The 19,644-nt window shown below is 39.0% G+C and overlaps 1 protein-coding gene across 1 annotated transcript in view; it reads left to right on the top strand.

Annotated features, from left to right (window-relative positions):
• Positions 1 to 19,644, top strand: part of SAMSN1 (SAM domain, SH3 domain and nuclear localization signals 1) — a 78,309-nt gene that overhangs the window by 16,506 nt on the left and 42,159 nt on the right. Inside the window, exons 6-8 of the mRNA XM_062622092.1 lie at positions 2,295 to 2,363; positions 7,529 to 7,652; positions 8,785 to 9,161. Of these exons, the coding sequence (XP_062478076.1) occupies positions 2,295 to 2,363; positions 7,529 to 7,652; positions 8,785 to 9,161 (570 nt within the window). The remainder of the gene's footprint in view (positions 1 to 2,294; positions 2,364 to 7,528; positions 7,653 to 8,784; positions 9,162 to 19,644) is intronic.

The raw sequence follows: 19,644 nt of genomic DNA, 5'->3' as shown, positions 1-19,644 counted from the left end.
AGCTGCCAGGGGTGTCTCTTCTATCTTCAAGAGGGCCAGATAGAAAATGCAGGGAGCTACAGGCCAGTCAGTCTTGCCTCTATTCCTAGGAATGCGATGAAACAAATTCCGGAAACTATTCCCAAGCATACAGAGGACAAGAAGGTGACTGGGGGTAGTCAGCATGAATTTATGAAATGGAAATCATGCCTGACCAGCCTGAGGGCCTTCTACAATTAAATGACTAGCTTGGCGGAAGAGGGGAAAGAATGAATGTTGTTTTTCTTGACCTTACTAAGGCTATCAACACTCTCCCCCGCAACCTCCTTATGGACAAAATAATGAAATGAGGACTAGAAAATTGAACAGTAAGATGCACTGAGAGCAGGTTGAACTGTTGGACTCAAAGGAATGTGATTAGTGGCCCAAAGTCCCACTGGGAACCAGTTCCTAATGATCTACCACAAGGGTCAATCCTGGGTCCAGTACTGTTTATCATCTTCATTGTTCAGATGGATGATGGGACAGAGTGCACCTTCAGCAAATTCGTGGTCAGTGCAAAACTGGGAGAAGTGGCTGACGTACCAGAAGGTTGTGCTTGCCCAACAGAGAGCCTTCAACAGACGACTGAAGAATTGGGCAAACAGGAACCTCATGATGTTCAGTAGAGGGAAGTGCAAAGTCCTGAAGCTGGGGAGGAATAACCCCTTCTGCCAATACAGGCTGGTGGCCAGTTGGCTGGAAAGCAGCTTTGAAGAAAAGGTCCTGGGGTCTTGGTGAAAACCAAGTTGACCATGAGCCAGTGATGTGTCCTTGGAGCAAAGAAGGCCAATAGTGTCTTAAGCTGCATTAGTCAGAGTTGCCAGCAGGTTGAGGGAGGTGATTCTTCCTGTCTGTTCAGCAGTGGTGAGCTGACCCACCACATATGGGTAATGGTTCTGCTTATTGTTTCTCAAGTACAAAACAAAGAGGGAAAATGCTGGAATAAATCCAGTGAAGGGCTGTGAAGATCATTAAGCAACTGGAGCACCTGTCATACCTGGTGAGGCTGAAAGAGCTGGGACTGTTCAGCCTGGAGCATAGAAGGCCCAGGGAAATCTTATACCTATGTACAAACACCTGAGGAGGGGAGTAAAGAAGACAGAGTCAGACTCTTCTCAGTGGTGCCCAGTGACAGGATGAGAGGCAATAGGCACAAACTGAAATACTGGGAATTTCATTTAACATAAAGAATGAATATTATAGTTTGTTGTGGTTTTTTTTTTTATCCTCTTGCTAAAACAAGAGAACAAATAAGCATCCCTGAGTGCTTTTGTAAGTAGATGCTCATTTATTTCCATTCATTCTGTAAGTGCTGGAAAACAGAAATACAGATTGAGGGACACAGCATGAACAGCACTCTAGTAATACTACCTTAACATCAAAAATAGCTTTACTTTCTGCATTTATTTTTCATATCTTTGTTCTTGTTTGTTCATGTCTAGCAGGGCTCCCTTAATGGCTCAAACCCTTTGTAGCATATTGGGAAGGACATAAAATATGAAGTAATGCAGTCTTTGGGCTAATACATTTTCAAAAATGTTTCATGCCTCATTTCTCACGTAAATTCTTAGGTTGCAATCAGCCTTCAAAATGTCATTCATATTCATGAAGAAAAAAGGCTAGTGTTCATTACTTTCACTGATAAGTTATAAGCACTGTCATGCTTGCCCTCTAGGAACTGCATCAGTGCCCCAGGGAAAGTGTATTCTCATGGTGTTCCTAGCATGAGGACACTATGACCAAGAAATGGATTATGGGCAGATGATGAAAGTGTATATAGTCTTGTCTGTGCTTAGTTTTGGGGATCCTCCCATTTTTTCTGCATTGTTAATCCCATTCAAATTCACACCCTTGGGGCTCAACATCCCAGACACAATGAGGCAGACTGAACAAGACCCTTTTTAGAAATGCACTGGTGACACTTGCTCCTCAGCTGGGGGTTTGCTGCTGAGGAAAGCCTTCTGTGGCTTTCCTGCTCGCTGAGGAAGGAAACATCCCATGAGATAATGCATGGTTCTGCCATTGTACCATATACGCTGTGATGTCTCCAAGATGTTAGTGAGTCCCAGATAACTAAAGAAATTAAGACAGCTCAATATCAAACTGATTTCAATGGCTAACAGCTAGCGTATGTCAGCCATTGCTTTTATATGCACGCAGCACTGGGTTGAAAGACTGCCGAGCTCTCAATCTGTATTCAGTGACACGATACTAATTATGTTTTTTTATCTTATTTATGTTGGATTTTTTATTTTACTCTTCTTACCATCTAGGTGATAAATTATGAGCAGTGGATTCCACCACAAGTTCATGTTCCAAGCATGGCTGGTAACAGTGAAATGGTGAGTTGCCATGAAAATTGTTCATTTTTTTTTCATCAGCAGCCAGCAACATGGAAGAACATGATGGTTTAGTTAGGATTGCCTTTACTGTGTGTTATTTTGCCAAGGTCTTTATCTATATCCTTATTATAAATCATGAGATTTCTTTATCTTTTATAGAATAACTTATTCTTATTGCTTTGTGATTCCCAGGAGAAAATCTGCCTATAATCCTAGCCTGTTTAGTTTGACTCTGCAGTCATTTTTGTGTAGCTAGAGTACCAGACTAAATAATGAGAATATATAAAGGTCAGATATGTATAGGGGGCAGGCTCAAGTGAAAGAAATTTGTACTGTGTTTGTCTATATATTACTCGACTGTGGCTTTACTGACATTTTGTAGCATAAAATTTATCCAAATTCAATGTATTTTACAGAACTAGCTTTTCATATAAATAAAGCAGAAAGTTCTCTATCGTGATGTATAATTTTAATATTCATTCTGTGAAGCAAGGGTGATCCTGGAATGTTCCAGAGATTAAACAATAATGATACAATCATGATAGCACCACTGACAGAGTAAACATCCAGTATTTTTTGTCTTCTCACTATTACAATTTACTCTGAATTTAAATGTATAGGTAATCATGATTAAATCATTGCAGTTCTTTGGGAAAGGCAAACCCGTTGAGGAAAAATCACAGAGATTAAACTCTGCCATGACTAAATTCTTCATGCTGAAAAATGACACGCTGTGCAAGTACTTTTATCGAAATTAATGCAGTTACACCCAGGAAAGAGAGTGCTCAACAGGACTGAGATTGCTGGAATCTGACCAACAGCGTTTTACACTTAGCTTCCAAGTTGCTGAATTTCTGTCACCAGGTTAATCCCCATAATATCTCAGTGAGCAAAGATTTCTAAAGTATTTAGAATATCTTTGGATAAACTGGAAACAGTTTAACAGACACAGTTTAGGTCTTTTTTTCCGTAATACATTTTTATGAGTGCATCTTTAAAATGTTTATTTTTGTCCATAGGAATTCATGCACACTTCATGGGAATTATTTGTAACTAAAGGGCAGCCTGTGATTTATTTTTTTTTTTACATTATTTGTTTCTATTTGTGATGTGACATGATTTTTCAGGGCTAAAACCCATTAAACAGGGAAATAAAGAATATTCTTATTCATGAGAGATTTCTTTCCTTATAGATAGCTTTGCTTATAGACTGGGCAAAAGCAGAGCTATAATATTCAAGTGAGCAAATGCTCTGACCTTAGAACATAGAAGGGTGGAAATTTAGAAGTCTTTAAATGTATTTTAAATGAGTGGAGACTTACTGCTCTGTGCACTGGTCTTCAATATTCCCCCAGAGCTCCTTTTGGAACATCCTTCCCCTTCCACAGAGAAGGAAGGTACCAGAAAGTAGCATACTCCAAGTTAGTCTACATTACTGGTCCAACCAGTAGCACTGCACATGCTGTCACTGCACTTCTCTGATATCCTCAACAGCAGCAGCTAGAGATACCAGATTCCAGATAATGTAAACAGAAAGAAAATCATCTGAAACCAGAGCATAACATTCAATAGGTTTTTCTCACTTTTATGCATGCTTTCCCTAAGCTGTGGCTGAGGGTTGCTGGGACACACACTAAAACTGTGAGACAGGATGGTCAGTTCACCTGATAGTCTGTCAGATTTCTACATCAAAAAATGTTTTACCTCTGTTTGGATAGGCAGCTAAACTTCTGGATTTGAATGCTTAGGTAAATAGAAATACAGTGTATTTAAAAGCTGTCCCATCATTAACCAATATTACATGAGGTTTTTTCTCCATAAAAGGGGGTTACTGTATTTATTATTTAAGCACTTCTGACATTTCACTAACAATAGACTCTACCAAATGAGTGCTTTTAAGGTAAAGAGGATTAGATTTTCCCATTAATAACATTATCTGAATAGATTACCTTCCATTTATCTTGATGTCTCCATGATGAAAGTCCCAGATCATAACTCAAAGTCATCATGTTGCTTTTGTGTCGTTACTTATAAGTGAACAAATGATTATTGCTACAAAAGATTTTAAATTAGAGCAATATTAGCATTTTAAACCCACTGTGATTTATTTTGCAAAGACATCTCACAATGAGAGACTGAAAAATTACACCTCAATTTCCCTCTTTAACTAAGGTAAAACTGCAGTCCTGCTATCTTGAATTTGGAAGGGGGGAGAGGGGACTTGGAATACAAATGAGAACATGACTAATCTAAGGATGTTTGCATTTGGCCCACAGTGATTGATGAATACACAGATACAAGCTGTAAAAGGGCCCTGAGCAGTCTAGAACCCTAACATGGATCTTCTGAGACCTGATAGAATCATAGAATAGCATGGGTTGGAAACGACCTTCAAAAGTCACCTAGTCCAACCCCCCCTGCCACAGGCAGAGACATCTTCACTAGATCAGGTTGCCCAGAGCCACATCCAGCCTTGCCTTGAATGTCGCCAGGGATGGGGATTCCACAGCATTTTTGAGCAGCCTGTGCCAGTATTTCACCACCTTCATTGCAAAGAATTTCTTCCTTACATCCAGCCTGAATCTCCCCTCTTTCAATTTAAAACCATTACGCCTCTTATCCTACATTTAAGGTCCTCAAGAAGACCTAAAGAGTTTTAAACCCAAAACCACTAGGTTTTATGAGTCTACAAAATAAATTCTTCAAATAGCAGAAACTGAAAGCACATCTATTGTCTTTATTAGTAACCAGCACAGAATAGTATCTATCAGCACAGGAGAACTGCTGGTGCTGATGAACTGATGTCCATACAATATGCATTATGGCTGCTCTACCTGTGTTCAGATCCTCTCTGTTGGACATCCAATAATAGCTGGATTTCATCAGTTGTACTTCTGGAAAGCACCTTTCATCTTAAGTTCATTTGTGATGAACTCTGTGTCTCTTTGAGACCAAAACACAGTTTATTGTGAAATTCACTTCAAATATATGCCCCTGATCAAAGTTAAAATGCTAACGTAGCCATGACTTACAAAAGGCATGGGAGACATGCTAAGGTGTATACATTCAACTCTTTGGCTTCTTGCTATATACCTGTGGTTCAGTCCCAGTTCCCAGGACAGTCTGCAGGCTTCAAGGAATGTAAGATGCTACTGAGAAGAAAGGAATCTAAACCCAAGTGCTATTCACTATGGAAACTTCTGCATTGCTCAATGTGTTTAGCAAGAGAAGGACCTTAGGAGTCGTAAGGTCCTATCTTTAAGGAAAAAAGCCACTATAGCTCTACCAGCATGAGTGGAATCTTGCCATGAAAGAGACTATTACAGGTGTACCTAGAGATAGTCTACGACTAGTAGTAATAATGTTTTACATAGCTAAGAATATTTCATCAGAACAGTGCCTGAAAAAAGAAACTAGTTTTAGATTTCTGTGTGTGTAACTTTACACATGTGGGTATATGTTTATTTCATTAGTTGATGCTTGGTTCAAGACAATTTCTAATATTGTTAGTCCATTGGTCTTACATGAGGAGTATATAGCAGATTCTGTAGATTATTAAATCTCCATGCCAATTTATAGCTGGACCAAGATGAACTGGTAGTGCAAATAATTTGGTATAAATCCTTTCAAGTTTTAAAATCAAACATCTAAATATACAGGGGAACATCACACCTATTTTTAGACTCACTAACTCTGCTTTAATTTATTATAATTTTGACACAATTTTCTAGTGATACAAAATTAACTAAATACACATTAAAATGTCCTCTGCCTGGGCATATAAGTCTTGGATTTCTATTTCTGCTTACAGAACATCATGTCTTCATAGAAGAATATCTGAACCTTTGGCACTTGAAGCACAGCCATCTTTTTAAGCAGTTATCTGTCAAGTGAACCGTGGTCTTTTTTTAAACCTGAAATTGACATACACCCTCTCCCTTATCATTGCTACAGCGGGTAGATGTAACTTATAATATGTGAATGCTGGGGCTTCAGACGTGCTTCACAGTAAGACTTAGTTAAAAGCCTCTAACCCAAACGAAAGCTGAGGATTTCAGAATCTCTTGAGACCCATCCCTAAACAGCCTGCCCACTACACATTAGACTGTGCCGGCAAACTCCATGATGACTGTCTCAAAGGATTATGCATAAGAGGATGCAGAAAGGAGCTGTTATGTGTGACCTAATTGTTGGGGAGAGTGCAATAGAGGTCTCTGCATTTCTACCTTCTGATAACATCAGCACAAGCACTTAATCACTCATAATATTGCCAAAGCTGCATTGCCACAATAGGCCAAATTTGTTATTAGTGTAAATAGGAAAATGTCCATAGAAGCCGATAGTATTGATCCAAAAAGTAGCCATCAGTGAATTCCAGTTTTATTAATTTCTAATGCATATACTTTTTCGGTTTCTAATGAAAAGCATATATCCCATACGAAACACAGCAAATGACTGTGAAAGAGAGGTTATTTGCTGTCAGAATATGAAATTTCTCTCTGAAGATCACGGGGAAGTTAAGACTCAGATTCAAGAAAACTCAAGTGATTCTGGACTGATTTGCAAGATAGCAGCTGCTTTAACGTTAGTGGAAGCTTGTGAGATGGACACGTCTTCACAAAGTTCCAGCTCTAGGAGGCTGTAGTACCCTAATCTTGAGTTTCTCCAGTAGGACACTGTTGGAATGTACAATAACAGATCTGAATTGTCATTTACATTGCTGGCATTTAATCTAGACAAGCAAGTAAGGCCTTGAAAAAGGAAGACATTGGTATTTCAGAACACACTCCCATACAGATTTCAATGCACCTCTGGGATTTCTGTGCATACACAGTGCTTCTGGATAATGTTAGTGGATGAATATAATAAAATGTTTTCTGGAACTAATCTGGAATCAAGCATTAAATAATACTGGGGTATTATTAAAAAGTAATATGCAAACAACAATATGAACACGTAAGTTTGATTCTTCTTGTGACTTGCCTTTTTCATGGTTTTGTATTTAATGATCCCACGTAAGGAAGTGCCTAACTTTTAAAGCATTGTGTAAATGATGAAGTCTTTGAACCTGAAACTTTAACGTTTTCAAAATAAGCACCATGCTACCCTTAGTTTTTAATGTGTAGGGTTTGGATACTTTTAACAACTTTGGGTTTTTTTGCCAGGGTACCGAACCAGATGATAAAGCAGAGTCCATGGGAACATTAAAAAGATTGCAGAAATTGGTTCGAACCAAAAAAACGAGTACACAAAGCTTAGAGGATGTCAAACATGTTTTGCTCCCCCTCAGTAAGTGAAGTATCATATCAGCATTCTTTCCAGCATTTGGCAAATTGACACTGTATTGAACATAACTGTAAACAATCCTGTCCTGGTCTGTCATTCACCACCCACAATTTTCAAACCCCAACTGAGATGTTACTGTGATACCACTTTAGTGCTGACTTCCTCATAGTGTGAAAACCTGTTTCCTGTCACACTAGCATGAGTTTTGTAACAGTATATCTTGCAAGTGGGGATTTTAGCTAAATAGAATTGTATAACAGTGGGGCTTCCATGCTGGGGGCAATTTGTTTTCAGAGTAGTTCCTAGTTTTGTATCATGTTTCATATCAGAAAGGTAAAACTCACAAATGCAAAGAGATAACTTTCGGTGTTAATCCGTGAGTCAGTAGCAGCTGGGAGCACAAGAAGGTCTGTGGTGTGATAAGCAAGATGGCCTCTCATCATACCTGATTGCCTAGGGCCATAAGACACAGGAATTCTAAACTGATGCTAAGCTCAGGTTATTTTCTGTATTCTCCTATGGGTCACTGATCTAACTGTGCAGCTTGTCTTCAGCTGAACTTGTTTTGCCAACATTAATTTAACAGTGAATGCATTTGTTGTACAATGCAGTTGTGTACATGATTATTTCAAAACAGTTACTAGCAAAGTGACTTTAAACTGTCTGATGAACTACTGCTCCAGCCAAGTCATTGCTTGGGCTGAAACACATGAAGAAATTTAGATTTCAGCAACTACTTTGTAACTACAACATACAGTTGTAGTATGGGAAGGGGTGAGAGAGGAATTACACAGAAAAGCTTTCCAAACTTTTCCAATGTTTAAGCTAAATTCATGTTCTCTGCAACTGTGCAGCAATACAACATTCAGCGAATTTTCATATTCAGTGCAGAACCAGTGCCTTTGAGGGAAAAAGGCAAATTTACCAAATGGAGACTAAATCTTGCTTTTGGCTCAGATGTCTGACCCAGTAAAAAATCCCTTGTATCTCCCAAATTATCATTATTATTTGTTTTTTACGGAGTCCTTGTCTTTTTTCATTATGTAGAATACTACAGACAGCATTTAAGAAAAATATGTGCTATTTTCTCTATGAATTGCAACACATTATAACAGAAGTGTCTGCATTTTTAAAGATACATTAGAAGATGCTTATCTCTCTGAAGAGGATGAAGAAGCACTAACTTCTTGCATGAAACTGACAAAACCTCAGGAAAAGAAAACATGGAAAGACAACATGAGGAGAAAAGAAGAGGCTGAGACAAGGGCAGATTTTATTTCTGCGTCACTGGGCCACTCATACACTTCCAGACTTAATAATCTAGGAACTATTTCAATCCATTCAGAAACTGAATTTCACTTGTGGAGTGACTGGAAGCCATTTCCTGATAATCAGCTCTGTCCTTGTGACTTCTTAATTTCGAAAATAGAAGAATGGGAAAACTGTACTTGCTCTTCTCATCAGCCACATCTTACATATTCCCTAACTGATACGGACCTACAGTACTCCTGGGTAAGTGGAAGTGGTTTCTTTTGTGCTGATGTGTTTAAAAAGTGGAAACTTTTTGCTCTGATTCAGCATTAAAGAGATGCTGTCAACTTCCATGTGGTTATGAAGTGCGATAAACCAAATCAAGATTTCAGGTAAATGGATGTCAATGCATTGTTCAGGCTAACATCAGGGGTTCATATAGCCCTAGGTAGCTCATTTTTAACCATGCAGACATCAGCAGCATTGAGATGGAAGGCTTTAGGCTATTCTGTTTCTCATCACACATTGGGTTTTTCATCTGTACATAAAGTACTCATCCTTCCAGGCTTAGAAAATGTTCTGGAAGTTTGGGCTAAGTCAGTGAGGGACAATGAAGCCAGTGGGCTTGGATAAGGCCCCTAGAGGTCACTGCATTATTAGTAAAGGGCACAAGTTATTTAGACAAATGTCAGAGGTCTAAGAGGCATTGGCATTTCTGCCTTCTTGGATCAGCTCAGCTGGTGGAGCCTATTTCTGCAATTACCCTTGTGGCAGCAAGAAGTTTTTAAGGCCAGATACAAAGGAGTAGAGTTTAATGTTGGTCTGAAAGTATCTCTCTGGATAGCTATCTGGAGGAGGCTTTTCTATTTTAATAGCTGGACTTTTTTTTTTTTTTTGAAGGCTATTTAGGATGGGAAAAACAAAACTGAGAAAAACATTACTTGGTGAGATATACAAAATATGGACACTGCAATGAGGCTTCTCTCCCTCTTCTTACTGGGCAGAGCAGGTCTTGTGGCACTCCACATAGTGGTAAGCACATGGAGGATGACTGGTTGACTGAAATATATGAGGAAAGAAGTAAAGAGCCTCTTTTCCCATTATGCCCATTCCGTCTAGAGTGCCCAAGGAGTAGAGCTGGTTGTCACTGTGCAACGAGGCCAGATCCCAGGAAAGTGCATCTAAACCACAGGAGGCAAGATACCTGCTGAAACCTGCCAGCTGAGTGTTCAAATGGAGACCTGAGCAGCCATAACCTTAGATCAGAGGGTCTCCTGATGAAAACAGCATTTCCTCTAATGTATGCTCATATGTCGTAAGGAAAGATGCACACACCTAAGTGTGGGGGTCATTATAGCAGCCGTATTTCTGAACACATGGAGGTAATAATTCAGTTTCTTTTCAATGACACCTAACAACAGGCACCACTTGAAACATGGGGTTTATCTAGCTGAAAGTAGCTCAGAAGATTTTCCTGGGATTCGACACAGAAAAGAGAAAGACTAAAGCTTTAATTGATGGAACTGTAATTAAAAGAGAGAGAAAGCAAACTACCAATATAAAAAGCTACGAAAGGTGCAGCAGTGAAACCCAGGACAGCCTCAACACTGCAGACTCCCAGGGAGAGCCCCTGGAGACAGAGCTTCAGGGCAGACTGTTGGCAGAAATAGGCCGGTAGCTGTGAACATAGGCTGTGCTCTGTCAGGTGAGTCCTCCTGTCTGCCTGTAAATAGGACTCCATAGAAACTGAATTGTGTCAGGGGTGCTGGGCTCCATCATATGTTTGCTTCTAACGAAAGCAGCTTTCAGCATCACAAGTTAAGGCTGAAGTCCCAGGGCAAAATAGTAATAATAGATGTGTCGGTCAGATTTATGAGAGTGTGTCAATTCAAATAATTTTATTTCATTTTGTCACAAACAGGCTGTTAATGTTCTCTATCCTGGTGAGATTTGTCCTACCCATGTTACTATTAAGTGCCAGCAAGAGGTTTAGTGTTTTTTTTTCTGCATTATTGTTTCTTTTGCCATCTGCTCTCCTGATGGGCTCCCTGACTTTAATGTATCTCTGTGGGCTTAGTGTCTTTAGATTCAGATTACAGGGAATGGCAAGACATCTCATTCTTTGCATTTGCATTCCACCAACTGGTTCAATTGAAGATTACAAAGGCTGGATTTTCAGTTTTGCTTTTTAAGAATCAAACAAGCTGACATAAGTGGTTTTCTTATGAGGGGATCAGACATTGGGGGTGATGCAGATGTTTTTTCTGATGTTGATTTACTTATTAGTGTAAACCAAATATATTCCATGATACTCTTTCTGATTCTATGAGTAAAGTATCATTTCATTTTCTTGGCTGATCTTGGCTTGGCTACTACTCTATTATCTTTACTGCAGCATGATGTGGAGGAGATAGCCTGAGATGTACTACTGAAATACTAGTTGGTATGTCCTGAATTGAGACAAACAAGCAAAACTGGTAGATGCAAAACTAAGATCCAAGACTGTGCTGTTCCATCAACAAACTGTGGCTGACCTGCTTTGGGAAACAGACAGATATCTAGGTTGGATAGATATTATCCAGACTCATCTCAGCAACGTCGGCAAAGCTGGTTTAGCCTACCCTTAATTAAAGCTTGAATTGCAGATAGTAAATTAAGTAGTGCTCTCCCTTAATCACAAGGAAAAAGACCTGGATCTCATCATGATAGATTGCTATTCAGAGAGACAAAATATGCGTGATCCTAATTCCTTTCTACTGTTTTTTTCCATTCAATCCCTTCTTCTTCCTTTCCTCCTCCTCAGCCCTTTACACAGCCTCCCTTATGGTGTTTCATATTGCCATTGTTTGTTTCACCTAAAACAATAAAAAGATCACCCAAACTGGTCACCTAAACAAGAACTGTAAGAAAAAACTTCAAAAGTCACATCCTTCTTCAGCTACAAAAGGCTCACCAAACTCCTCCAGCTACCCTTGCTTCAGCTTCCCCGGTTAGGTGCACAATAAATGTGTTAGCTGCCTGCCTCCAGCACAGGGATGCTGGAGACAACTCAAACCTCACCCATCCTGCCCACCTTCATGTATTACGAAAACATTTTAGAAGTCTGCATTTCTTTCTTTTAATTAAATACAGAACTGAGTGTGCTGCATTACTGGTTTATAGCTACAGTGCACTGTTAGCAACTTTGTGCAAAGGTAACTTAGACACAAGTCATCTTTTTCTGCATTGTTCAGCTGTTTACAATATAATTAGTGGTTGATCAAAAAGTTGCCAGGGGCAACACAGGGCATTGATTTTTTTTGGTGTGTCAAGATTGCCATGTGAAATTATTGTTACTGATATTCTTCCCCAGAAGGATATGATTTGTAAATAGTTCTTCTTTAGAAAATGGAAGAATGTATTTTTAAAAATTACTGAATACTTCAGCAAAAATGTATGCCTGGATAAAGGAACTTCTACACTGCATATTTTCATCTAGCCACAAAGTATACTGGGGAGAGAAATGAGTGATCCAGGACGGTGTTTGTAATAGTATGAATCAGCTAAAAATCAGGCAGTGGGTGGAAAAAAGATTGTCCAGACACCACTTTAACAACCATTTGACCTTAATGTGAAAGGCTATTTATTTTTATACTTCTTTTTATTCCTCAAGCTTAGCCCTGCACAGACAGTTCAGCTGTCTGGCTCAGGCTTTTATTTTTTTTTCTCTTTTCTTTTAATTGTGGTTACTAGAAGCTGCCCTTCTGTTATTCATATGCTAAGAACTTTACTACCCAAAGTGTATACTTAGAAGTGCCATGTCCATATAACTTTATACAAGTCATTTCAGCCTTCTGTTGTTTTTTCTTAACCTGTGCAAGTGTGTAAGGCTTTTGCAACCTCACGTAAGGCATGGAAAATCTAGTTAAAATCATGGAAATTCCAGTCAGAAACCTGGGAAGTATAACAGCTTGATGGGCTTGACTGGCCCTGAAACAGGCACAGAGTGAAGCACATGGTGGGGTCACAGCTGAAGGGTGCTCTTCACAAAGGGGTTCCCAGACTGTCTTGAACAGCCTGAGACAGAGAGACACAAGCTCGTGAGTCCCTTTCTCCTCTCCCTCAACACACGCTACTTCATTGGCTGACCCATCCACTCTCCAGTAATTGTGCAATATGGAAGCTGTGATTGTAGGATGACATAGGCACCCTTTAGAGAAAAGGGAGAGGAGATGACATTTTCTACTGGTGAAAAATCAGCAGAGAGCTACTGGAAGTGTGTTTCTCACAGTATCTTAGAAGCGTGGTTAGGTTTAACAGAACACAATTTAGTTATTGATACAATAAGAATATTTACTTGTTGCAACCTGTGTTTGGTATTCAGTGAGAATGAAAAGGTGAAGGTATTTCCCAAGGCTAGAGGAAACATGGATTTTTGTGAGGAGAAAGAAAAAAATCTAAGGCTGCTGCAGAGCAAGATTACTTTTCTCTCACATTTTCAGGTTGAAAGGAGAGTAGAAAGCTTCAAAAGTTTGGTTTCTATTCAATATGAATGCATTACATTGTGGTGGAATGAACAATCAGTCTTCAAAAGCTGTAAGTGACTTTATGCCGATGCCTGTATGTATTCTGTCCATATTCCTTTCAGGAATGTGTTATGGTCTTATCACGGTTGCATTAGCCCTGTTATTATGGCCACTTCAGCAACCTTGTGGCTTTTTGCTTTCCTCCTGGTCTGGCTAGCTTTCCTGCCACACAAGCCATTTCTCAGCATCTCCCTTTGACTCTTTGTAGACATGTCTACACTGACACTCATTTGATGAAGAAACCCTTAGTCTCAGCTCTCTTTTTGGATATTGTCTTATCCCAACTTTTCCTGACATATTCTACTTAAATGGTTCTGATTCCTGATTGCACCATAACAGCCTTGCTTGCTTACTGTGTTTGCTCTTACCCTGCACCCTGTGCTGCCTCTGCTGCTCCTGATCATCTTGGTTCCCAAAGAGGTGCTATATATTGCCTTGAGCTTTACGAAGGCTATTGGATCTCTTGTGATACCAGTGACTGATCATTGTTCTCTAAGTCAGTGGAGTGGGGAGAAAGAGCACGAACTCTCAGCTTCAAAGCTGAGAGTTGCATTTGGCCATTTGCACAGCCCAGAGAATGGCTGCGGGGAGATTTCGGTTTCATTTCAGCAAGCAGTTTCTCCTGTGCACTAGAATGCTGTGGCCTTAAAGGGACTTAGTAGAATGCTGTGGGCTTTAATAGACTTTCTGGCTGCTCAATTTTCTTAAGCAATTTGACTATTTTCTGCATTATTTTCTGTCTTCAGCTAATGTCTTTCTGTTGAGAGACACATGAACATGTGTTAGAAGAGCTTTCTCAATTACATTCTGAATCCCCATTTGGCACAAATATAGCACTAAAAACAATGCCTGGAAATCCCCAGATTGCTTTTCTGAGATACCAATTTTCTACTGCTCCGGTCACTCTGTCTGCTTCAGTGTCAGTAATAAGTGGTCCTTTTAAAAGCTTTAGCTCTTACTTGTTCCTGTTTCAGTAGCAAGGTAGGAAGCCAGATCCTCAACAAGTATAAATCAATTTTTACTGGTGTTGGGAAGTCCTGAGCAGTGGTACCCAAACTGAGGCCCAAAATCTGCTCAGTGAAGAGATGAAGAGCAGCCGAGACCGTGGCAGCAAACAGCACAGTCAAGACTGTGATGATGGGTTTTCAGGTGATAAGCTGTGGCTGAGACATGAAAATAGGATTTGTTTTCTAAGATATGAAACTGTCCCCAGCTGCTTCTCTTTTGTCTTATCATACCTTCATTTATAAGCCCTCTGACAGGTTTCTCGTTGCTTTTTATAACATTCTAGCCAATTTGGTCTGTTACCCTCCTCTCCGCATCAGCCCACCAGCTCAGTCCTTCACCCTGTGTACTCAGCATGTCTCTTGCAAGGTAAAGAGATAGATAGGAACTCCCCCGTTTTTTCCAGGCTGCAGAACCTTCAGAGATACGTGAACTGATTGACAAAAAGGAACAGTGCTACCACTGGATCTAGCACATGGTTAAATTCAAGGAAACTCACTATTTCCCAGTCTGTTCCAAAACCTTGTGAAAGCTTATTTTGAATTTTAAGCCTCGTAAGGGGGTGGCATTTGTGATATATTTATGCGTGTCTGTTGTAGTCAAATGCTGGTGAAATTTGAATGGCTTTGATTTTAAATGCGGGAAAAATCAAGACCCATGACTCAATTTTCAGTGTTTACTTTTCCTGGAAATATCAAGCAAATATGGACTCAGACAGAAAGGTACAAATGCTAGTGAACTAAAGTGCACTCACTTTTCTGATGCTTCAATGTCCGTAGAGTTTTACTTTGGCTCCTGTCACAGGGAGCTTTATTTAACTATTACATCAGGAAGTTAGTAAATATTGTGTAGGTTTCTTCAGTTAAATGCAAAAAGTGAGAGAAAATCATCTCTCAAAGTGCAAGGCATCATCTCTCAAGCTTTGTGCTTAGAAGACAGGAGCCTGAGAGAGCGTCCAGCCTTAATATTGCACGGTGCTGATAGCAAATATCTGCCACAGCCATTCGGCATTCTACAGTGGTCTTGCTACTTCTTGTATAGTAATGTGAAAAATTGAATATCTTCATCTGTGGTGATTTTGACCATGCAGTCTCAAAGCAGGTTTTAAAAAACATGAAAAATCTGATGCTGTTGTTAAATCTCGTCCTATTTCATATTTTTAATACCTTACTAGAATTTTCTTAGCTATATTGGAAATTATGCCACATTTTCCATTAATCTTAGAGGCATGTATACCTAACTCTACTAAATTCCCCTCTAAACATTGCTGCAGTGTTCTGTAAAGTTGGATTGCTGGTACTTGCTAGTGTATATAAGGCAGAATGGTAATTAGGTAAATTTATTTGCAGCAGATATTTTTAAATACCACAACATCTTTAATATGGCTACAGATAACTGCAGAAGAATTTCAGTTGACCTCACCAGATTTCATGGGCTTGCTTCTGACATAGCTCTTAGGTACAACAGAGCTACCGCTAAAGAGAGACATGAAAGGTTATTTTGGACTACTGTCATGAATGTAGTGTGAAAGGGAATATAATTGTTGAAAGTGCAGGGAAAATTGTGCATTTGATATGTTTGTTCTTTGTAAATGGCATATGAATTCTTAATAGAAAAAAGGAATGCTACCTGCTTCATGAAAAAACATGATTCAGAGTCAAAATATAATTAAACTAAGTGCAGTTGTTGATAACAAACTGATGAAAAGATAACTTCCTCTTAGAATCCTTTAGAACTGCCAAAATTATGCACTTTTGCATACCAAAAGAAATAGATTGCATTGTCTGTCTGCTGCTTTATATACATGTTGTGATATTATCCTTCTGTGATCCTCTGTCAGTCCGATATTTTACAATTGACAATTTTCTTCTTGTATTTTTGTGTTAAAACCCCTACATTTTCAAAGCTATCATTTCTTCCCATACACTATAAAAGGCAGGAAAAAAAGGTATACATTACTCTGCTTGAGCAGCACTCCTGTTGAATGAATCAGCTAATACAGGCTGTGTTGTACTAATGCATTAGGTCTTGATGCTGACAGGAACATTTTGACCAATGAAGCCATCAGGTGCCTTGGGATCTTCCTGTCCAAGCCTTCAACGTATAAGTGCAATTTATCTCCTTACACAAAGTAATGCAGTTTTAGTTCTGCATAGATTCACTTTTGAAACCTAAACTTTATCCTGATCTTGTGCTTATTGAGTTGGTGACAAGCTTCCTGTTTGTAGTCAAAATGTTTAATCTTCACTGTGCTTGTATTAGCTCAGGATACCTTTTATGTGTGCTCATCTTTATTCAGAAGAACAAGCAAGCTTAGCTTCAGATTTCTTCAGTGTTCCTGATGAAGCTGAAATTATAGCGCTACCCACATGACTAATTTGACAAGGATTTTGAGGCTAAGGCTTTGGTAAAGAAGCCACAACCTAAGAATGACCCTGGGATCCTTACTGACTTTAAGTTACAAGAATACGTTAAGTGATCGGTAGCAGTGCATACAATAAGGACTGATATCCCTTGTCTTCTTCTGTAGCTAATTCAAATGACTTTTCTTTTGGGGAACATTAATTTTCTGGACATTCTGAGCTGGCTCAGGAGCTGATTATGTTTGCTTGCTTCTTTTATGACTGTAGATTGACCAAGTTATTCTCTTTGGTAAGTCTTTTTTGTATGCTTTAAAGTGTTCCTGTAAAGCCTATTTGTAAAATAAGCCTTCCATAAATCAGGAGAAATTAGTTCTGTTTACAGCTCCCTCACATAGAAATGAAGGAAAAGTCACATGATATCTGTGCTCAGCAATGGCATAAATGGAAGACTGAGGATTTGCAGTGCCAGAAAGGCATTAAAATTTCCAGGGCTGCAGCATTATTATAATGAAGGTGTTTCAAAGCCCAGTTAAAGAAGTACTTATGTTGTGACATTCTCCAAAAGCAGGGTACGCCTCGCATCATTTCAAACTTGTTTTTAGAAACTGAAAATTTAATTTGAATATCAGGCTTTCATCCAGCTTTGAAAAAGTAGTCGTGGGTAAAATGAACAAGAGTAGGGCCTGAAAATAAGATTGGGAGTAAAACACATTGGACACACCTCTAATTCTGCTGTTTAAATACCTTCAGGTATACGAACAGATCATTGGAAGACAAGGGCTAGGGCTTTTCAAAAAGAACTGGACAATTATTTGTATCTCAGTATTCTCTTTTATTTTCAAAGGAATTCACCTGTGCTAATGAAATTTTTGGACTGACTTTCTGTGACATTTAATTGATTGAAGAAGTTCACCTTCTCCAATACATAAGCAAAGCAAATTGGAAACTTGAACATAATTCTTTCTGGAAGTGCTTACACTCCAATCCATTTGAAGAAATCTGGCTGAATATTTTTCGTGAAAGGACCAAATTAATTAGGTTAAATGACTTGAAACCTCTCATTCACTTCTACCTACAACTTACGTTTGACAGCACACCACAAGAAATTACGACAAACCGTACGTGGGAAGTGGGAAAAATCAAGAGTTCAGATAGTTTAAGATCATGAGACAGAAACTTTTGCAGATATTTTGGTGGTTTCTATATTTAGATCTGGATTATGTGGGTGGTTTAATACCTAGATTTCCTTCCCCACAGATCATCATTGCTTCAACATAACTCCCTTAAAACTAATCAGCATGGCAATACAGCAATATGTGACCTCAATTACGACAGGGGACTAGTGTGTTAGCTGTCACACTCGCTCACAAGATAGTTCTTGTTCTCAAATAAATACAGATAACAGCTCACATCCTACAGCAAGGTGTGTACAGGTTGAAAAAAAAGCAAACTCAGTTAATTCTGGTGGCCATTTTAAGATAGGCAGTGTATTATTCAGAATTTGTAGTCTGAAGGACTTGAAGCCAAGCTTCCAAAACTTTGCTTGCAGCTATATTCACTCAAATTTTCTGCACATCTAACCACAGGGTCAAAAACTGCTGACTACGTGCAGTCAATGATCAACTGCAAAGTAAAGAAGTTTTAAGAAAATTTCTTGGCATTTCACTGAAATATGATGACAAACTAAATCCTTTTTCCAGTTCTCCAAGCAGCATGGCTTCCTTAACTCTGTGAATCATGATCCAGTAATTAAGGATGTAGATAATGCAGATTTGATTCCCTTCACTTCTACATACCTCTTGTGCGATATTAGACAAATCACTTGACTTGTCTGCCTCAGGCTTCATTTGTAATATAGGATAGTATGTTATTTTACACACCAGACAGTTGTTGCACAAGCAAGAATACATATACCAGCTTGAGCATGAGAAGAGAAGTTCAAAGAGTTTATTTACAGGCTCTGACACCCCTATTCAGATTCACCCTTTGCAGAGAGACAAATATGTATGAGAGACATATACAATAGAGAAAATGTGGTAAATACTAGAGCTGCATCACTACAACTGCATCATAAAATATAGGGTGAAATTCAGGTATCACATACAGTATTAATTCTGAATTCCCTTGGCTTTAAAAAATTGTTTTCTTAATCTAATGAGTTTGTGTGTGTATGGTATGTGATTGTGCTAATTTTTATGGGATTAGGTATTATTATTTTGGTTTATAGGAGTGTTTGAACCCAAAGATATTTCAGAGACTTTTGTGAACTTTCACCTCCCAAACTAGAGAAGTACACTATTAACATTTCTCTTCACAGTTTGTACATATATTTAAAAACCTACTTGCTGTAAACTAACAGGCCTATACAGAGCTTTCAGGGTTGTGCTGCTCCTGGATTGAAACTCCTCTCCAGTCTATAGCTCAGTGGGACTTCTAGCAGATCATGGAGCTGTTGGAAGGAAAATTTGTTGCGTTTTCACCAGCCTTTACTTTCTGTGGTAGCAGCAAGGCAAAGGAGACAGAAAACACACAAAATAATACATGTTATGAAAGAAGTAAAAGGATCAGATAGGTGATGGTAGGAGGTAAAAAAGATTCTCTGGAGAAGTGGTATGTACGGTGTGAGTCAAAACTTTGTGGAAAAGTGAGAGGAGAAGGAGTTCAATCACACAATGAAAAGAAGATCAAGATTGGTAGTGGGAACCTGCAAGAATATTGGGAGATTTGTGAAGAGGCAAAACATCCATCTCTTTTTCCATACAGCACAATTTTGGGGACAGCCTCTGCTTTCCATTCGTCTCTCTCTCCAAA

Source organism: Pezoporus occidentalis, unplaced genomic scaffold (genome assembly GCF_034315485.1).
Source record: "Pezoporus occidentalis ecotype Australia unplaced genomic scaffold, CSIRO_AGI_Poc_V1 ctg24, whole genome shotgun sequence".
Classification (NCBI taxonomy): domain Eukaryota; kingdom Metazoa; phylum Chordata; class Aves; order Psittaciformes; family Psittacidae; genus Pezoporus; species Pezoporus occidentalis.
The sequence above is the reverse complement of the archived record's forward strand: the minus strand, read 5'-3'. Positions and strand labels throughout refer to the sequence as shown.